Here is a 17,282-nt window from a genome sequence, read left to right on the forward strand (position 1 = left end):
CCCTGGCAGCAGCTCCAAGAGAGACTCCTGCCTGTAACCTTGGAGAAGCAACACTGAGCTAGATGGACCGAGGGTCTGACTCTGTATATGGCAGCTTCCTCTCTGTTGGCATCCCTTGGGCAGGGACCAGAGCACCGGCTTCGCATGCAGAAGGAGCCAGGGTCAGCCCCCAAGATCTTCAGATAAAGGCGGAGGTAGCAGATCCAGACCCAGACCTCACAGAGTCAACAGTATTGCACTAGGTGGACCAGTGTCAGACTCTGAAGGAGGCATGGGTGGTCCAACCTGAGGCTCTCAGGCTCTTGTCAGGCTGCTGGGGATGATGGGTGTTGTAGTCTAACAGCCGCCGGAGAACCCCTGCATGGCCATCCCTGGCAGAAGGCCACTTGATGATCTAACAGGACTTCTTGGTGGTGGCCCCGTGGTCGGCAAATCCCTTCAAGAGATCTGACCTGTTTGGACCGTTTAGAAGGGCTGTGAAAGCTTTTCTTTCCCAGCAGGTTGTTTTGGGCCATCGGCACTCAGGATGGCAATTGTTGACATAATATTTATGTCAGTTTTGATAACATTTTTTAGAATGTGTATTTATTTGTGCCGTCTGCCTCTTTGGCCATCTCGGTTGAAGGAGAAGAGCTGGTCTTGCAGTAGCAAGCAGGAATCGTCCCCTCTGCTAAGCAGGGTCTGCCCTGGTTTGCATTTGGGTGGGTGACTACATGCACGTTCCCTTTAGGGGAGGGGGCTGTACCTCAGTGGCAGAGCACCGGCTTGCACGCAGAAGGTCCCAAATGTACCCCCTGACACCTGACCCTCTCCAACCCTGGCACAGCCTCCCTCCAGTGGCTGTTGCTGGTGTCTGTCTCATATTTTACTGTGAGCCCTTTGGGGACAGGGAGCCATTTTATTTGCTTGCTTGCTTTTTCTCTGTGAATTGCTTTGAGAGCTTTTGTTGAAAAGCGTCGTCCAGGTCAGGCTGGGAGAGGCTCCTGCCTGAAACCTTGGCACGCTGCTGCCAGTGCAGGGCAGGCAGTCCTGAGCTGGATGGGCCGATGGTCTAACTCGGTATACAGCAGCTCCCTATGCTCCTGTGAAGAGCAGGCTGCATATCTGCAACTCTGAATAAGATGGTATAAGGGCGATGAGATGCACAGTTCCACACTTCAAAGCTTTGTTCAGTGACGCGTGACCCACTTGTGGAACTCTCTGCCACAGGATGTGGTGACAGCCAACAACCTGGATGGCTTCAAGAGGGGTTTGGATGACTTCATGGAAGAGAGGTCTATCAGTGGCTACTAGTCGGAGGGCTGTGGGCCACCTCCAGCCTCAAAGGCAGGATGCCTCTGAGTACCAGTTGCGGAGGAGTAACAGCAGGAGGGAAGGCATGCCCCTTTCAGCTCCTGCCTGTAGGATTTCCAGCGGCATCTGGTGGGCCACTGTGCGAAACAGGATGCTGGACTAGATGGGCCTTCTTGAGCCCGATCCAGCAATGCTGTTCTTATGTTCTTATGTTCTCACTTTCTTTAATGCGCGTGAAAGAAGGTCATGGGGGGGGGATCTTGCTTTATAGCGGTGGGGCCAGGAGTGAGCTTGTCTCTCGTTGCAGGAGGCGCTGGCCTTCCCTAAAGGCCACCGGTGACCAGCAGGCACTCTGAGGCCGGCTCCAGGTCGGATGCTTCCGGAGTAGAGATGGCGGCTCTGTACGGCAGCGAGGTGAAATGCGTCAGCGTGGAGTGGGACTTCTTGCAAGGCTTGCTGGTGAAGAATCAGCCCGTGCCCTGGTAAGATGGCGTCGCCCTGGCCTCCATTGGGGTCTCGCGTCTCACAGTTGCCACCGTGGCTCAGCCCTTGAGGGAGGGTGCTGGACGAAGAGCCACCCTGAATTCCTTAGGGTCCCAAGCTTCGGACCCCTGATGAGGTTGGACTACAACTCCCATAATCCCATTATTATTATTATTATTATTATTATTATTATTATTATTATTAACATTTATAAACCACACCATCCAGAGGCTCTGGGCGGTGTACAATAAATTCTAAAAAGACATAAAACCCACAATTAAAACAATGCTAAAACAATATAAAAACAATTCAAAAATGATTGAAACTATTTAAAACCAATTAAAATACTTTTAAAAACAACAACACTTTATAGGCCTTGGAAGGCCTGGCCAAATAAATAGGTTTTTAGGGCTCTCTTAAAGGCCGACAGCAAGCCTAAACTGTGGATATCTGCCGGGAGTGCATTCCAGAGGCCAGGAGCAGCTGCGGAAAAGGCCCGGTTCTGAGTCGCCACCAGACGTACCGGTGGCAACTGGAGACGGACCTCTCCAGACGACCATAAACATTATGACGCAGGCAAAGATGCAGTGACTGTCCTGAATTGGTGCTTGGATGCAGTAATGGACTGGATGAGTGTGAATAAGTGAGATTCAGTCCAGACAAGACAGAAGTACTGCTGGTCGGTGGTTCCTCTGCCCAGGTGAATGATGTCCAGCCGGTTCTAGATGGGGTTGCACTTCTCCCCCGGAAGGACCAGGTTGGCAGTCTGGGGGTGCTCATCGATCCAGCACGGTCTCTAGAGGCTCAAGTGGCCTCTGTGGCTTGGAGCACCTGAGCTCTCCTCCCAGGCTGGATCCCACCTCTCTCTACTCCTTCCCTCCCCAGCCTGCAGGCCCTGCGGAAGGAGAAATCCCGGAACGCAGCCCGCTCCCGCAGGGGCAAGGAGAACTTTGAGTTCTACGAGTTGGCCAAGATGCTGCCGCTGCCTGGAGCCATCACCAGCCAGCTGGACAAGGCCTCCATTGTCCGCCTCACCATCAGTTACCTCAAGATGCGCGACTTCACCAGCCACGGAGACCCGCCCTGGAGCCCGCAAGCCGAAGGGCCTCCCCCAGCCGGCAAAGGTCAGTGCTGTGCCGGGGCTTGGAGAGGCTGGCCTGCAGCTGCTGCCGCCTTGGGAGATGTGGCAGACTGAAAAGGAGGTCCTCTCGGAAGGCTGAGTGGCCATGGCTTGGTGTGGGTGTCGTGGGCCTCTCCTCTTGAGAGCGGCACGCAGGTCTGGTTGCTCCTGGGAGGGGCTCTGGTTCTGGGGGCTGACGCTCGGAGACCCACTCAACAGGACTGTGGCGAGAGGTGTGCTCATCCTTGGAGCAATAATACGTTTTCTCAATGCAGATTGAATTCTGGGCCCTCAACGTCCGGAATTTGCAACCTGGGCGCATTCTGCAACCAGAGCAATCTTGCATTTTCATCATTATTTTGCATAGTTCTACTTCAGCAAGACGTGAGGCAGGCCAAGGATCTGTGCCGTGCATTGAAGTCCAGCTAGCAGTTGTGTGTGTGTGTGTGTGTGTGGTGGGGGGTCTTACTCTGCCTCCCTCTCTTGGGCATCTCAGATCTGGCTTAGTTTCAGGCATTGCCCACAAATGTCCAAGCCTAACATGAGGAATTTGATGCTTTCTCTCTAACTTCAAGGTGAGGGGCAATGAGGTTCAGGAGGCTGGATTCTAGCCCCGTTCTGTGGTTGGTTGGTTTTTTCCTGCACTTTTCCAGAATCCTGGGCTGCACACAGCTCTGATCATGAGAGAGCCAGCATGGTGGGCTAGTACTAGCAGACTAGACTTGAGACCTGGGTTCAAGTCCCCACTTGATGATGCTCACCGGGTGTTCTTGGGTCTCTCTCTGTCTGTCTGTCTCTCTCAGCCTCACCTTCCTATGATAAAGTGGCTGTGGAGGAGAACCATAGCCATCATTGTGAACATAGGAAGGGGTCTCCTACCCGGTCAGACCCCTGGTCCATCTAGCTCAGTACTGTCTAGACGGATTGGTAGCAGGCTGGACCCTTGGAGCAAGATTCTCCGAGGTGTCAGAGAGCAGTTCCCCCCAGCCCTTCCTGGAGGTGCTGCCAGGATTTGAACCTTGGGACCTTCTGCATGCAAAGCAGATGTTCTACCACCGGGCTGGGCTTTAGAAGGGGCTTAGGCAAATTCATGGGGGACAGGGCTATCACAGGCTACAGGCCCTGCCGGCTACACGCCACCTCCAGCCTCAGAGGCACGATGTCTCCCAATACCAGTTGCAGGGGAGCAAGAGAGTGGGCTCAAACCGTCAACCTTCCGCTTAACAGCTGGACATGCTAACCGGTGACATAGTGCCAGTCATGTTCATCCTTTACAAAGGACGAGAGGGCAGGTCTCTGCCCCGAAACGCTTCCAGTTTAGAAAAACAGAAACGGGGGATACAGCAGGGGTGGGGCTGGAGGCGGGGTAAGCAGGAAAGAAGATCCAGGTTTTGCTATTGCTTGCCCTTTGGCTTCGTTTCATTCGGGAAGGGTGATGGAGGGGGAGACGGAGCAGCTGGCCTGCTGCAGGCCTAAGGGGCAGCAAGGGAGGAAGAGGCGCTGTCCATGGTGCCGTGTCCATCCGCTCTCTCTTCTCCCCCCCCCCCGCACTTCCCCGTGGAAAGGGCCAGGCGGCTGCTCCATTCCAGCACACGCACCCTGGCACACACACGCACACACACGCACACACAGAGCCCGGCACTCTCCCAGATAAAATAGCATTGATTAGCCATGCAATAAATCACCATTTAAATAATGCAGCTTCAAAGTGTGTAATTAAATAAATTAACTGCCTTGGAAGAATACAGGCTTGCAGCAATTTCTGATTACTATCATTACCCGCAGGGTAATTATCAGCCAAATAACGAGTGTTCCGTGAAATGGGGATAAACATCTGCCTATTGTTTGGGGAGGCTGGGCAAGGCACTGTCCATTTCTTCTCTCTCACGCTCCCCCCCACCCCTGGCAGATTCCAGCACAGAAACCGGGTACATCTTGCTGTTGCTTTGCCTCGTCCCTCACTTCTGCACGCGCGCACACACACACACACCTCCCACCCGTAATTTGCAAGCAAAGCCAAAATTTGTTGGGAATGAATTCTATTAATGCTCAGCTTCAAAAAATGAATGTCGAGATAGCTGGGAACTTTTTACATTGTGGACGGGTTTTTCCTATATTATTTTGCTGCAGCTGTGTCCTGGGAGAGCGTTTAAAAATGGAGGCCAGTATCTGGGCCAAAAGGTCCACGGGGGATAGTGCTGGAAGTTGAGAAGCTCGAGTGCTGGGTGTGTCTGCTAGTAATGAGTACTAGCAGCTTGCAAGTAATTGCATTTAGTCTCCAAGAGGTGGAGAAGATGGCTGCTAATCAGATTAGAGCTGCTGGTGAAATTGGTCAGCAGCTGGTTCAGGTATGAGAAAAGGAAGTGCTTCTCCATACAGCCTGCACTGAGCTTATGGAACTCCCTGTCACAATATGTGCTGGATGGTCACTACCCTGGATGTTGTTGTTGTTGTTTTAAAGAAGGGATGAGACAGGGTCCTGTGGAGAGCTGGTCTTGTGGTAGCAAGTATGACTTGTCCCCTTAGCTAAGCAGGGTCCGCCCTGGTTGCATATGAATGGGAGACTAGAAGTGTGAGCACTGGAAGAGATTCCCCTCAGGGGATAATGGGGCCGCTCTGGGAAGAGCAGAAGGTTCCAAGTTCCCTCCCTGGCAGCATCTCCAAGAGAGGGCCGAGAGAGAGAGTCCTGCCTGTAGCCTTGGAGAAGCCGCTGCCAGTCTGTGCAGACAATCCTGAGCTAGATGGACCGATGGTCTGACTCAGTCTATGGCAGCTTCCTATGTTCCTACAAACACCTGGAAGAGCTTGTCTTAATAAGCAACCTTATTTGTTGATTACATCATAACCTCCCCTCAAGGAACCCAGAACACTGGGCGCTCCATGGGACGTGGTGATGGCCACCAGCTGGGATGGCTTTCAGGGGGACTCAGACCAATTCATAGAGGACTGCTCTATCTGTGACTACTAGTCTGGTGGCTATCGGCCTGCCTCAGAGGCACAATGCCCCCGAATCCCAGCTGCAGGGGAGCGGGCCTGCCCTCACCTCTTGCCTGTGGGCTTCTCAGAGGCATCTGGTGGGCCACTGTGGGCAATGAGATGCTGGACTAGATGGGCCTTGGGCTTGATCCAGCAGGGCTGTTCTTATGCGTCTTCCCTTCCCATGCAGAGAGGTAGGTTAGGCTGTGCGAGAATCATGACCGAGGGAGGATGTTGGGCATTGTAGTCCCACAACAGCGGGAGGGCCTTGGCTTCGCCACCCTTGCTACGAAACAAACGACTTGGGAATCTCTTCCCCCAGTTCTTGTGGGTTGCTCTAGCCACTGGGAAACGCTCCCTCCCTGCAGATGGGAGGGGACGAGGCAACCCTTCCACATACCTTGCCTGACTGGCAAATTGTCCTGCTCCTCCCCCTCGCTCTGAAGAGGCTGTTGGCTAGCAATTTCCCTTGTACTAATTACCATCTTTGACCCAGGGCCAATTTTCCTAATCAATCGCATTAGCGCAATTAGCAGCGGTTTTTAATGCCGACAGCAAGAGTCTTCCCAGGGCTTAGCCGAGGAAAAAATATTAAGGTCATGTTGACTAATCAATCAGTGGTTTCTTAAACATCTGGAGGGAGACCAATTGTTCAAATTGCCCCTAATTTGACAAGTAAAAGGGGCCCTGCTGCTTCTTAATTCGCATTTTTTCCCCTGAGTCATTCTGCAAGAGAAAGGTGAACCGTAGAAAGTGGAGATGGGGGTGGGAGGGTGGGGAATGCAGGCTTAAAATGAGAGCTCCTTGTGCTGGCAAGTTATGGTGGGTAACTTTGCATCATCATCAGAGCATGTGGTGGCTTGCAGAGCAGAAGAGGAAAGGTCTCTGCCCCAACAGGCTTACACTCTGCAATTCACCACAGGAGAGGAAGGGGAGAATGGAGCGGGGGTGACCCTGCCTTTCTTTTAAATTCAGGGGTGGCTGGTTCTGTGTGTTTGGGGTCTGCTCTGCTTTTGAGACAGTGGCCTGCAGACCAGGAGTTTATTTCCTTCCTTCCTTCCTTCCTTCCCGAGGTCTCAGACTCCATGATAAAGTTGTTCCCTCTCTCATAGCAAAGACTTGCAGTCATGGAGCAGAACATTCAGACCCAACATTACATACAGAGTAGGGTGTTTATGTGCTAGACAGGTTGCATACGGAATATGAGAGAGAGAGAGAGAGAGAGAGAGAGAGAGAGAGAGAGAGAGAGAGATGATGCCTGAATGCATAAAAGCAAGGGAGAGAGCTTTGGTAACTTCCAAAGAGATCTGAAAACTGAAGCCGTGTAATTGTTAGAGACAGGCAGCCAACCTGAACGACAACCCCTATCATCCCCATTGGGGTTGGGGATGATGGGTATTGTAGTCCAGCAGCAACTAGAGAGCCTCAGGGTGCCCCCTCCCCTAGGTCAGAGCATGGGACCCGGAAGAATCAGCTCAATTCTCCACTCAGCTGCTCAAAGCTTACTGGAGGGCCCTGTTGCCAGACACACACTTTCAGCCTAACCTACCTCACAGGGTTGTTGTGAGGATAAGATGGGGAGAAGAACTAGGTATGGCATCCTGAGCGCTTTAGAGGATTGGTGCTCAGTCAATAGAAAAATAAAGGGGTGGATCTGAAAACATTTTATCAGTTTATTTTAATATGAATTACAACCATTGCACACACATCACATTCTTCTTGTGTCATTTTATGAGTAGACACATTCACAGAGGAGGAGGAGAGGTCTGCGATGAGAGCTAAATGGAGCCTCTGCATGCAGGTGCAGTCTACCCCTGAATGTCAGTTGTTGGGGGCCAGAAATCTGGGGAAGGCTAGCACTTTTATCTCCTGCTTGTGGGCTTCCCAGAGAAGTCTGGCTAGCTCCTGTGGGAATGGGGAGGCTGGACTTGGTGGGTCCTTAGTATTCCCCTGATGGACCAGGCTGCGTCCTTGCTGATTCCCAGAAACTGGGCCAGTACTGTGTGTGCGAGAGGCCGACCGGCAGAGCTGGGAGTGAATTATCTGGGCATCCGATGTTCACCCTCGAGCCTCTCCCACAACAGACCCGGCCTACTTTTCGCCTTCCAGCTAGCGCTGCATTCCCCTCACGGATCGGTCTGGCAGAGAGGCACGCTCTGTCCTGAACACCACGGCCGCGGACACCCAGCCTATCTCTGCGCACCCCCACCCCAGTCCGGTGCATCTGCATCATCGTGCGGGGTGACTTAATCACCCCAGTTTGGCCTCCGTCCAGGTGGCTGGCTGGCTTCGTAGTGTCATTGACAAAGATTTGTCTCGTATCGGCACGACGCATAGAGACCTTTAATTTTTACCTCCCGTCCCTGTCAAGCTGGCAGTGGCATCCGGGGGATGCATCCTGCCTGCAAAGGAAGGACAAGAGAATAGGCAAGAGGGATCCAAGGACTGGTCAGTGCGTCAGCTGGGTCAGACCCTGCAATGACGGATGCTTCCTGGAAAGGATCTCAGCTTGGGGCTGCCCACCTTGTGCCGATGCGCCCTTCCGGTGCTGCTTGTTCATCGGGTCTCTGCTTGTTGGTGGTGCAGTTGTAGCCTTTGCCATGAGGGCTAGTGACTTGGAATTGTCCTGTCTCGGAGCTGCAGAGAAGGTTGCTGCTAACTTAGGGCCACCCAATGAAATTGATCGGCAGTAAGTTCAGGATAGACGTGAGGAAGCTGCTACTTGACACCATGCGCGGCTAACTTGTGGCACTGACTGACACATGATTGGTCACTACTAGGGATGGCTGATCCTCACAACAGCCTTGTGAAGTAGGCCAAGCTGGGAGAGGGTGACTGCTCAGGGTCACCTAGTGCGCTCTTGTGGCTGAGTGGGTTTTGAACCCTGGTCTCCGCTGTGCCACGGGGTCCCTTGTTCCAAATGCTCCTGCCACAAGCTCACCTTCAGCTGGCCTGCTGGCACTCTTTCCTCTCAGGTAGTTTTACCTGCAGCAATCTGAGCACTCTGTCCAGGTGCTGTGGGCAGGCGAGGGATTGCAAGTTCAGAGCTGGCTTCCACACGGAGGCTGATGTCCCCGACTGGTGTGGACTCACTTGGCCTTGTCCAGCCTGTCTCGGCAGAGCTCGCTCCCCAGGTGCAGAACTTGGGTTTTTCGGGAAAGGGAGCATTCAAAAACGGGCCTCTCCTCCCTCCCCCAGCTCTCTTGACTCGTGCTGCCCATTCTGTCTGCTGCATCTGGGCCAGGCCAGGGTCGGGCTGGGGGGGGGCAGTGGATCGAGGGGTTCCAGAATCCAGTGGTGGGATTCCTTGGATGGGTGGCCCAGGCTTCCTAAGAGCAGCCCTGCTAGATCAGGCCCAAGGCCCATCTAGTCCACAGTGGCCCACCAGATGCCCCTGAGAAGCCACACAACCAGGAGATGAAGGGAGGACCCCCCTCCAGCTGTTGCTCCCCTGCAACTGGGGTTGGGAGGCATCCTGCCTCTGTGGCTGGAGGTGGCCTCTGGCCACCAGACTTGTAGCCCTTGATAGACCTGCCCGCCATGCATTTGTCTAAGCCCCTTCTAAAGCCATCCCAGCTGGTGGCCATGGCCACATCCTGTGGCAGAGAATTCCACAGGTTGATTATGTGCCGTGTCAAGAAGTGCTTCCTTTTTCGGTGTGTCCCCCACCCCCCGCTCCTCATGGCTTTCCTCTTGCACTGCTTCGAGTCCTCATCCCCGTTCCCTTTGCCAGCCCGGCGCCCAAAGATATGCTGCTCTTTGCCTTTCAGCTGCAGCTAATTCTTGCATTGCTCTGACGGGGGGAAATAGGGGAGCCACAGCTGTGCCTCCGTAATCCGCAGCGATTGCGGCGGCTTTATTCTCCCACATAATTACACACTTGGGGGAAGAATTCAGTGATTGCTCCAGCTCCAGACCATTTGCTGTTCTTCAACTCCCAATAATCCCACCAGATTTTGACATTAACCCGCTCGAGCCTTGTGGGGAGGAGCTGCTTGCTTTCGGGTGGTTGGAAGAGCAGAGCCGGGTACTCCAGGGCCCAGCCTGTGGGGCAAGCGCAGAGTTTTGGATCCCCCGTATTTCAGAGGTTCCCAGCCTGCAGTCCTCTCCAGATGTTGCTGAATCACAACTCCCATCATCCACAATAAACTGTAGCTGGGAATGATGGGGGTTGTAGTTCAGCTACATCTGGAGAGGACTGGGAGCCTTCTGCCGTATTGAATTAGCTGACAGCAACTTGCTTCTGGCAGACCTTCAGTGAAGGTAAAAACAGATCAATAAGAAAAGTGGACTTTATAGCGGGTGAGAGTTCGGCCTTCAAACGGGTGTGTATCTGATCCGAGCAGGAAAATTGGCACACTTTTAAAATATTCAGTATTTATGTTCTGCCTTCCCACAGTATAGTATGCCAGGTGACTAACAAAAACATATAAAATCCAATCAGAATCATGCAAAAAACCACATTAAAATAGCTAAATCAACAGTAGTGGCGGCAGCAGGACCCCGCCTCCCGGCACTCTCTTGCTCAAAGCGTGTTCAGAGAGAGCCATTTTCATGAACCAAGAGGTGGCACCCAAGCGAATGCCTCGGGGAGGGCTATTCCACAGTTTGGTGCCACCACCGAAAAGGCCCCGCCTCAAAGGAGGCAGCTCCCAACATTCCGTCATGCTCCAGTGTGACCAAGAACGAAGCCGAATCCAGGATGGAGAGTGGAGCAGGCTTGGTTGACTGGGGTCACGGGGCGGGGGAAGGGTTAGCCCCCATCCTCAGTAGGGTGCCCCCCTTCATTTTCTCTCGAAGTGAAGGAAGGCTCAGTTCCAGGGGCGGGGGGTTAAAGGCCTGCCCCACGGGGTACCGGAAGTCAGCCAAAAAACCCTGCTCTGCTCTTGCTGGTCTCCTCTTTGGCACAGCAAAATTAAATATTTAAATAAAGCTCCCCCGGGCCGCAGAGGGAAAAGGGGAAATAACATGTTTTAAGAGATTAAAAACCAGTGGAGGGTGAAATATTGTGATTATTTCACGATGACAGGACAGAATTACTACGCGAATTGCAGGAGGATTGTGTGTGTTCTGTCCGCCTCCCATCTCCTTCCTCCCCCACTGTGGGCCTTGTTTTCGCATAGCACTCATGGTGCCAGGAGCAGGATCCGTGCATGGGCCCCTGCTTCTCTTCCAGAGTACCTTTCTGGTGTTCTGGTCACTGTTCTGTCACTTGGGCTTTATGGAGGGCTGTGTTTATCTCTTCTGTAAACCTTATGGGTCCATCTGTCCCTCTGCCTCTCTCTGTGTTTAAAACAAGCAGGTTACTAGACCTCAAGATTATATGGAGATTTTTTGAAAAATTGCATATGCATGTATTCCTTTTTCTCATCCTCCCAGGCTACTAAGAAAAGAGGTCCCAGATTGCAAAGTCAGTATCCTGTTGCTCCAATGCTGCAAATCAATAAAAAAAATACATTATCATTGTTTTAAAACAGTGCTAAAATGCTATTGATGGTACTACAGTCCTTGTAGTCGTTGGTACATTTGTCAGGGAGTTCTAACTGACTGAAGCTCCCTTCTCCTGAATATCCACTTGATTGCAGAGCGAGGTTTACTTTCAGCATAAGGTGTGTGGTGGTCCCCAGTGCTTGACCTTCAGGTGCAGCGGAGTGAGATGTTGGGATGCTCAGGAGGCCTAGATATATAGGAAGCTGCCATATTCAGAGTCAGACCCTTGGTCCTTCTAGCTCAGTCTTGTCTTCACGGACTGGCAGCAACTCCCCAGGGTTCCTTTGAGCTCTAGCACATCCTCTTGAGGATTATTATTTCTAAAGATGATTCAGTGGCAGGCAGTTTTCTGTTCCAGTAGCATCCTTAGGAGACGAATATGCCCATTTTGCAGATCGGGCACACCAAGGCCCCAGTGCGATTCCACCCAATCGTCCCTGGGGAATTCATGGCTCCTGACGGACTGGAATGCAGAACGAGAGATGGAAGCCTCGCTAAGGCTGAGCCAGATGGAGCCATTGTCTGACTCGTGCAGGCACCTTCCTATGCTGAATGCCTAGTCCTTTTCTCCCCACCCTCAGTCCTTGATCCGAACTCTTCAAGGGGAAAAAGGGGTTTGGCAACATGAATCCAGAGTCCAGGCTTTCTGCACGGCTACCTGGATTGATTGATTCAGGTTGTAGAATTTCCTCTGGGTTTTCTTTTTGGCTCAATACAAATCAAAGCCTGTCTTGACTATAACTTGAGGCATTATCTCTGCATCCGACTCCAAAGTCATGGCTTTGGGCTGCAATTCTGTGCACATTTGGGGATGGGAGGGTGGGGCTTGCTTGCACAGGAGGGCTGCCCGGCTGGGCTGTTGTCCCCAAGCGCCTCAGCACTGCTGCATCATCTGTGCGTGTGTTTTGACCACCTCTCAGCCCAGGTCTCTTGGCTTCCACGTTCCTTTCCACCACCACTGGTGGCTTCCACTGTCCTCTTGCTTCTGGACAGCAGGCTTCCATCTTAAAGGGTGCTCAGGTTTTCTGGAGGCTTTATGACTTTAAAAAGCTGACAACTTGCAAACTTCGGGGGTGGGGTGGGGGGTGGAATTGTATTATCCCGCCCCCCCGCCACGCGTGTTTTTTTAAACATCTCCCTTCCCTCCCCTGAAATCCTAGCAGCTTTCTAATTCTTACATTAAATGCTTTTAATTATAGGAGCATTCTGTCTGACCCGCGGGGTTATTTCAAGAGAGGAAAAATGAAGGAATTAAAGAAAATGACAGAGCAAATTGCGGCAATTAGCAGTGCCGGTATTGTTCCGAGTGTCTGTCAAGGGAGTTCTCTGTTTGTTAGTTACAAGTAAATTCATACAGATAACGGAGACAGCCATTATAAATGCCATCTCGGAGTCTGTGTGGTGCTGCAGCTATTTTTCTTTTTCTTTTCTTTTTTAAAAAAATCGTTGTAAAATAATATTTCTCCTTGAAAGTGAGCATCGAAAGAGAAGAGGATTCTCTCTCCCTCCTCTCTTTTTGCCCCAATTAATCCACAATTGTTTAACAGCAGCAAAAGCAAAAAAGCTCTTTCCCCCTTTTTCTGATCCTAAAAGATTCCTAGGTTGAGGCACCCTCTTCCGTAACTTAAGGGTCTATTCCCCTGAGCTGCTCACATGCACTTAGCTCTGGTTGGTTGGATGAGGGCTCCCGAATTTGGGTTGCCGGATGATGGGATCAGAGCTGGATGAATTTGGGTTTCCGGATGATGGGCATCTCCTGCCCTAGGGGGGAAAGCAAGTCAATTCTGCAAGTCAGAGGTCTGGCCATTTCTGGCATAGGGTGGCAGACTGGTATGATGTTGGAGATGCTTCAAGCCATGGGTTGACTTCTTAACATAGGTACATAGGAAGCTGCCATATACTGAGTCAGACCATTGGTCTGTCTAGCTCAGTATTGTCTTCCCAGACTGGCAGCAGCCTCTCCAAGGTTGCAGGCGGGAATCTCTCTCTCAGCCAAATAAATAAATAAAAGTCCTCAATAATTTTGGATAACAGTGCCTCTGAGTGTGTGCAGAGTGCCCTCACCACTCAACAGCCACAAACAGCTGGCTGTGTAATCTGTAATTAGGGGATCATCAGGGTTTTTTTAAAAGGGCTTTTTCAGCTCCATGTCACTGCTAACCCACAGGATTTGACACCACAATTGTGCGAAGAGTAAGCTGAGTGATAGGATGGTAAAAGGTGGGCTGAATTGGAAACTAGCACATGGAGGAGAGATCTTTGCTTCCAAATGACTGGAGAGCCAGCGTGGTGTAGTGGTTAGAGTGCTGGATTAGGACCAGGGAGACCCGAGTTCAAATCCCCATTCAGCCATGAGACTAGCTGGGTGTCTCTGGGCCAGTCACTTCTCTCTCAGCCTAGCCTACTTCACAGGGTTGTTGTGAGGAGAAACTTAAGTATGTAGTACACCGCTCCGGGCTCCTTGGAGGAAGAGCAGGATATAAAATGTAAAAAAGAAATAAATAAAATAATAAAGGGCAGCCTTGTCCCAAAGCAAAGCTGCGTCAGGTAGCAGCTAAAATGGGAGAGACAACTGACCCATATAGATATTAAAATACTGGCAGCCCTGTGGCCTACAAGCCTCTCCCACTATTGGCTGGGCTTCTGTGATGTCATGGAATGCTCACACTCCTCACTGCTGAGTGGAAAGCCTCCGTCACAGTTGGAGAACTGAGGGAGAGACCCCTTGAGCTTGTGAATAGGGCCCAGCATGCTGTGAGTTGGAGGGTGTCTTCCGGATCTGCCACCTGGGGACTGAAATAGCTTGCATCAGTCTTGCCAGAAGTGTGAGATCTTCCCCTCCGTGGATGCAGCCGCTCTAGGAAGAGCAATGAGGCTCCAAGTTCCCTCCCTGGCAGCATCTCCAAGATCGGGCTGAGAGAGATTCCTGCCTGCAACCTTGGAGAAGCCACTGCCAGTCTCTGAAGACAATACTGAGCTAGATAGACCCATGGTCTGACTCGGTATACAGCAGCTTCCTATATTCCACCTTCGGGCTTGCATGCAGAAGGTTCCAAGTTCCCTCCCTGGCTTCTCCAAGAGAGGGCTGAGAGAGATTCCTTGCAGCCTTGGAGAAGCCGCTGCCAGTCTGTGAAGACAGTACTGAGCTCGATAGACCAGTGGTCTGACTCAGTATGTGGCAGCTGCCTGTGTCCCTTTGCCAGGCCCTCTGCCCACACCTGCTCCGTCCATCTCCTGAAATGTCCCCGGAGCAGAGCGTTGGGCTTGGCAGAACTCCCTGGCTGTTCCTGTCTGGGCAAAAGCAGCTCCGTGCAGGGCCTCCTGGTGCCGCTTCCTCGATGGCTCCTCATCTTGCCATCTCCTTCCCTCCTTCCTCGTGGCAGCAGGGTCCGCCCCCCCCGCCCCCCCCCCCCAACGCCTGCAAGGCAGGGAAGTTTGCCGTCCTGTCCCACAATGAGAGAAGGGGCTGAAAGGAAGGTTAAGCCGAGGTCTTGTGAGCTTTTCAGCTTTGCTGGGGAGCTGTGAATACAGAGCTGATAAGTATTCTAATCCCATCTCCCAGGAATGCACACAACACAATGGCGTGTCCTGTCTTTTTCCCCCTTTCCTGTGCCTCCCCCTTCGCCCCCCAGCTCCGTCCTTGTCTTCCCCCAGAGTGAGAGTGCGGGGGGGGGGGGAGCTTGTTTGTACGGTGCCTCGCCCGCCTTTTAGTGCCATCCCAAATTTAGGGCTTGAGCGTGCATGCTTATGTATACACCCCCCCCACACACACACATTTGTGTGCATGTAAAGAGAGGAGTCGGGTGTGTGTGTGTGTGTGTTTCTCCCCTTGTGTTCCTGTGTATTTTCTGTTTGCAAGAACTGAGATGAGTCCTTCTTGGTCGCATCTTTGTTTTGCCAAACGACTGTGTAAATCTTTTCCCGAGATGCCTGTCCCTTCCCACCCACCCCCAATCTGTTCCTTTGCTCTTCAGATACTTCTGGCAAAACAATCCCAGTGGTTTCCTCTCCTCTCCTCTCTCTTTCGCCTTCCTTTCCCCGTACAGGATTTTTAAGTAAAATTCAAGGTGTAAATTTTGCTCTTCGGGAACAAGGAGCGGGGGGGGGGGAGTGTGTGTCCAGATATAACCTTTGACCTCTTGGTTCAGTAGCCCAGACGTTGCCTCTGACCCTCAGAGAAGGGTCCCTCTTGAAGCAAGATGGATGAAGCTTAGAACTCGTGGTCTTTGGTTTTTTGCTTTTTACAAAGACAAAACAAAATAAAACAAGCCCGGGACAAGTGTCCCCTCTAACAGGGATCTCCAGCTGTTGTTGACTACAACTCCCAGCATCCCCAGCTGCAATGGCTTTTGCTTGGGTATGCTGGGAGTTGTAGTCAGCAACATCTGGGAATCCCTGTTAGAGGGGACACTGACAGGGACTATTGTTGGCAATTAGCGATTGATGATGGCCACATTGAGCCTCCATGTTCCGAAGCAGTCCACCACTGAGTAGCAGTTGCTAGGACCAGGAGAGGGTTGCTGCCTGCCATGCCCTCCTTGTGGGCTTCCCAGAGGTGGCATCTGGCTGGTCACTGTGGGCAACGGGATGCTAGATTAGACGGGCCGTCTTCAAAGAGGCGAGTCCCTTTGCAAGAAGGAAATCTCGGCTAAGGACCACGTCACGGTCACACAACGGTTGTGATGCAAAGGCTGTGGCCGGCAGTCCCAAACCTGGCCACACCTTTTGTCTGTTTGCCTCTGTGCCTTGGCGCAGTGTGGCCTTCGGGCCCTAGGAAGCAGCTTCCTACAGAGTCCGACCCGGGGCGTAGCTGGGGGGAAGGGGGGCCCATGGTGTCCGCCCCTCCCTCTCCCTCGATCACAAAGAAAATAGGGAGGGGTGGAGCTGGGGGCCCCTCCGGAGCGGAGGGCCCGGGTTCTTTAACCCCCTCTGCTCCATTATAGCTACACCCCTGGTCAGACCCTTAGTCTGTCTACTTTGGTATTGTCTTCACTGACTGGCAGCGGCTTCTCCCAGGTTTCGGGCAGGCGTCTCTCCCAGGCTTCCTTGGAGACGCTGCCAGGCTGTGAACCGGGACCCTTCTGCAGATGCTCTTCCAGTGAGCACTGGCTGGCCCCTTCCCCAAAGGGGCATCTCTTCTGGGGCCCACATGTGTGATCTCCCACCCCAGAGCAAACCCAGCCCCAGCCTGCTTGGCCAAGGGGACCCTTCAGGCTGGCTCCCACCAGACCAGCTCTCCACCTTCCTGGCCACCGGCACCGCAGGGAACGGGGAGAGAGCCCCACCACGGGCCGTGTTCTCCACGTGTCCTCTGACCCTGTGCAGGGTGTGACTTGCGGGGGGGGTGTTGGGGGGCTGCCCTCCACGATGGGACCTTTGATGGCCGGTTCTTGGTTTCTTTGCAGCTCCCGGCAGGAGGAACGTGAGTCTGCTGCTGACTGAACTCTTCGAGCAACACTTAGGGGGTCACATCCTGCAGGTGAGTGGCGCTGCACCTCCCACCCCCCCGTTGCTCACTGTCTCGTGGGGTAGCCAGTCGGGAGGGCCAGCCAACCCTAGATGCTCTCCAGCCATCATCTAGGAACAAGTTACGTAGGAAACGGCCCTATACAGAGTCAGGCCATGGCTCCATCTAGCTGAGGATTGCCTACACACCAAGGGCTCTTGGGTCCTCAGATGCATGGGACTACAAGTCCCATCATCCCTATGGCCATTGCAGCTGCGGATGGTGGGAGTTGTAGTCCAGCGTTTGGGTACCCCAGATTGGGTCCACAGCGTCTCTCCAGGGCTTTGGAGAGGGTTTGAAGTGGCGATTCTCTTGTTGTATTTAGCAGGGGGAGAGCAACTGGCCCTATCCAACCCCCAGCACAGCACCCCTCCAGTGGCTGTTGCTGGTGTCTCTCTTGTGTTTCTTTTTTAG

The 17,282-nt window shown here is 52.7% G+C and overlaps 1 protein-coding gene across 3 annotated transcripts in view; it reads left to right on the top strand.

Annotated features, from left to right (window-relative positions):
- The window catches only part of NPAS1 (neuronal PAS domain protein 1), a 64,483-nt gene that overhangs the window by 13,634 nt on the left and 33,567 nt on the right, over window positions 1-17,282 (top strand). For all 3 annotated transcript variants that reach the window (XM_053267379.1, XM_053267377.1, XM_053267380.1), the window contains exons 2-4: window positions 1,601-1,775; window positions 2,662-2,900; window positions 16,768-16,841. In XM_053267379.1, coding sequence (XP_053123354.1) covers window positions 1,684-1,775; window positions 2,662-2,900; window positions 16,768-16,841 — 405 coding nt within the window. In that variant the 5' untranslated portion in view covers window positions 1,601-1,683. The remainder of the gene's footprint in view (window positions 1-1,600; window positions 1,776-2,661; window positions 2,901-16,767; window positions 16,842-17,282) is intronic.

The sequence above is a fragment of the Hemicordylus capensis genome, chromosome 7 (assembly GCF_027244095.1).
Source record: "Hemicordylus capensis ecotype Gifberg chromosome 7, rHemCap1.1.pri, whole genome shotgun sequence".
Taxonomy (NCBI): Eukaryota; Metazoa; Chordata; class Lepidosauria; order Squamata; family Cordylidae; genus Hemicordylus; species Hemicordylus capensis.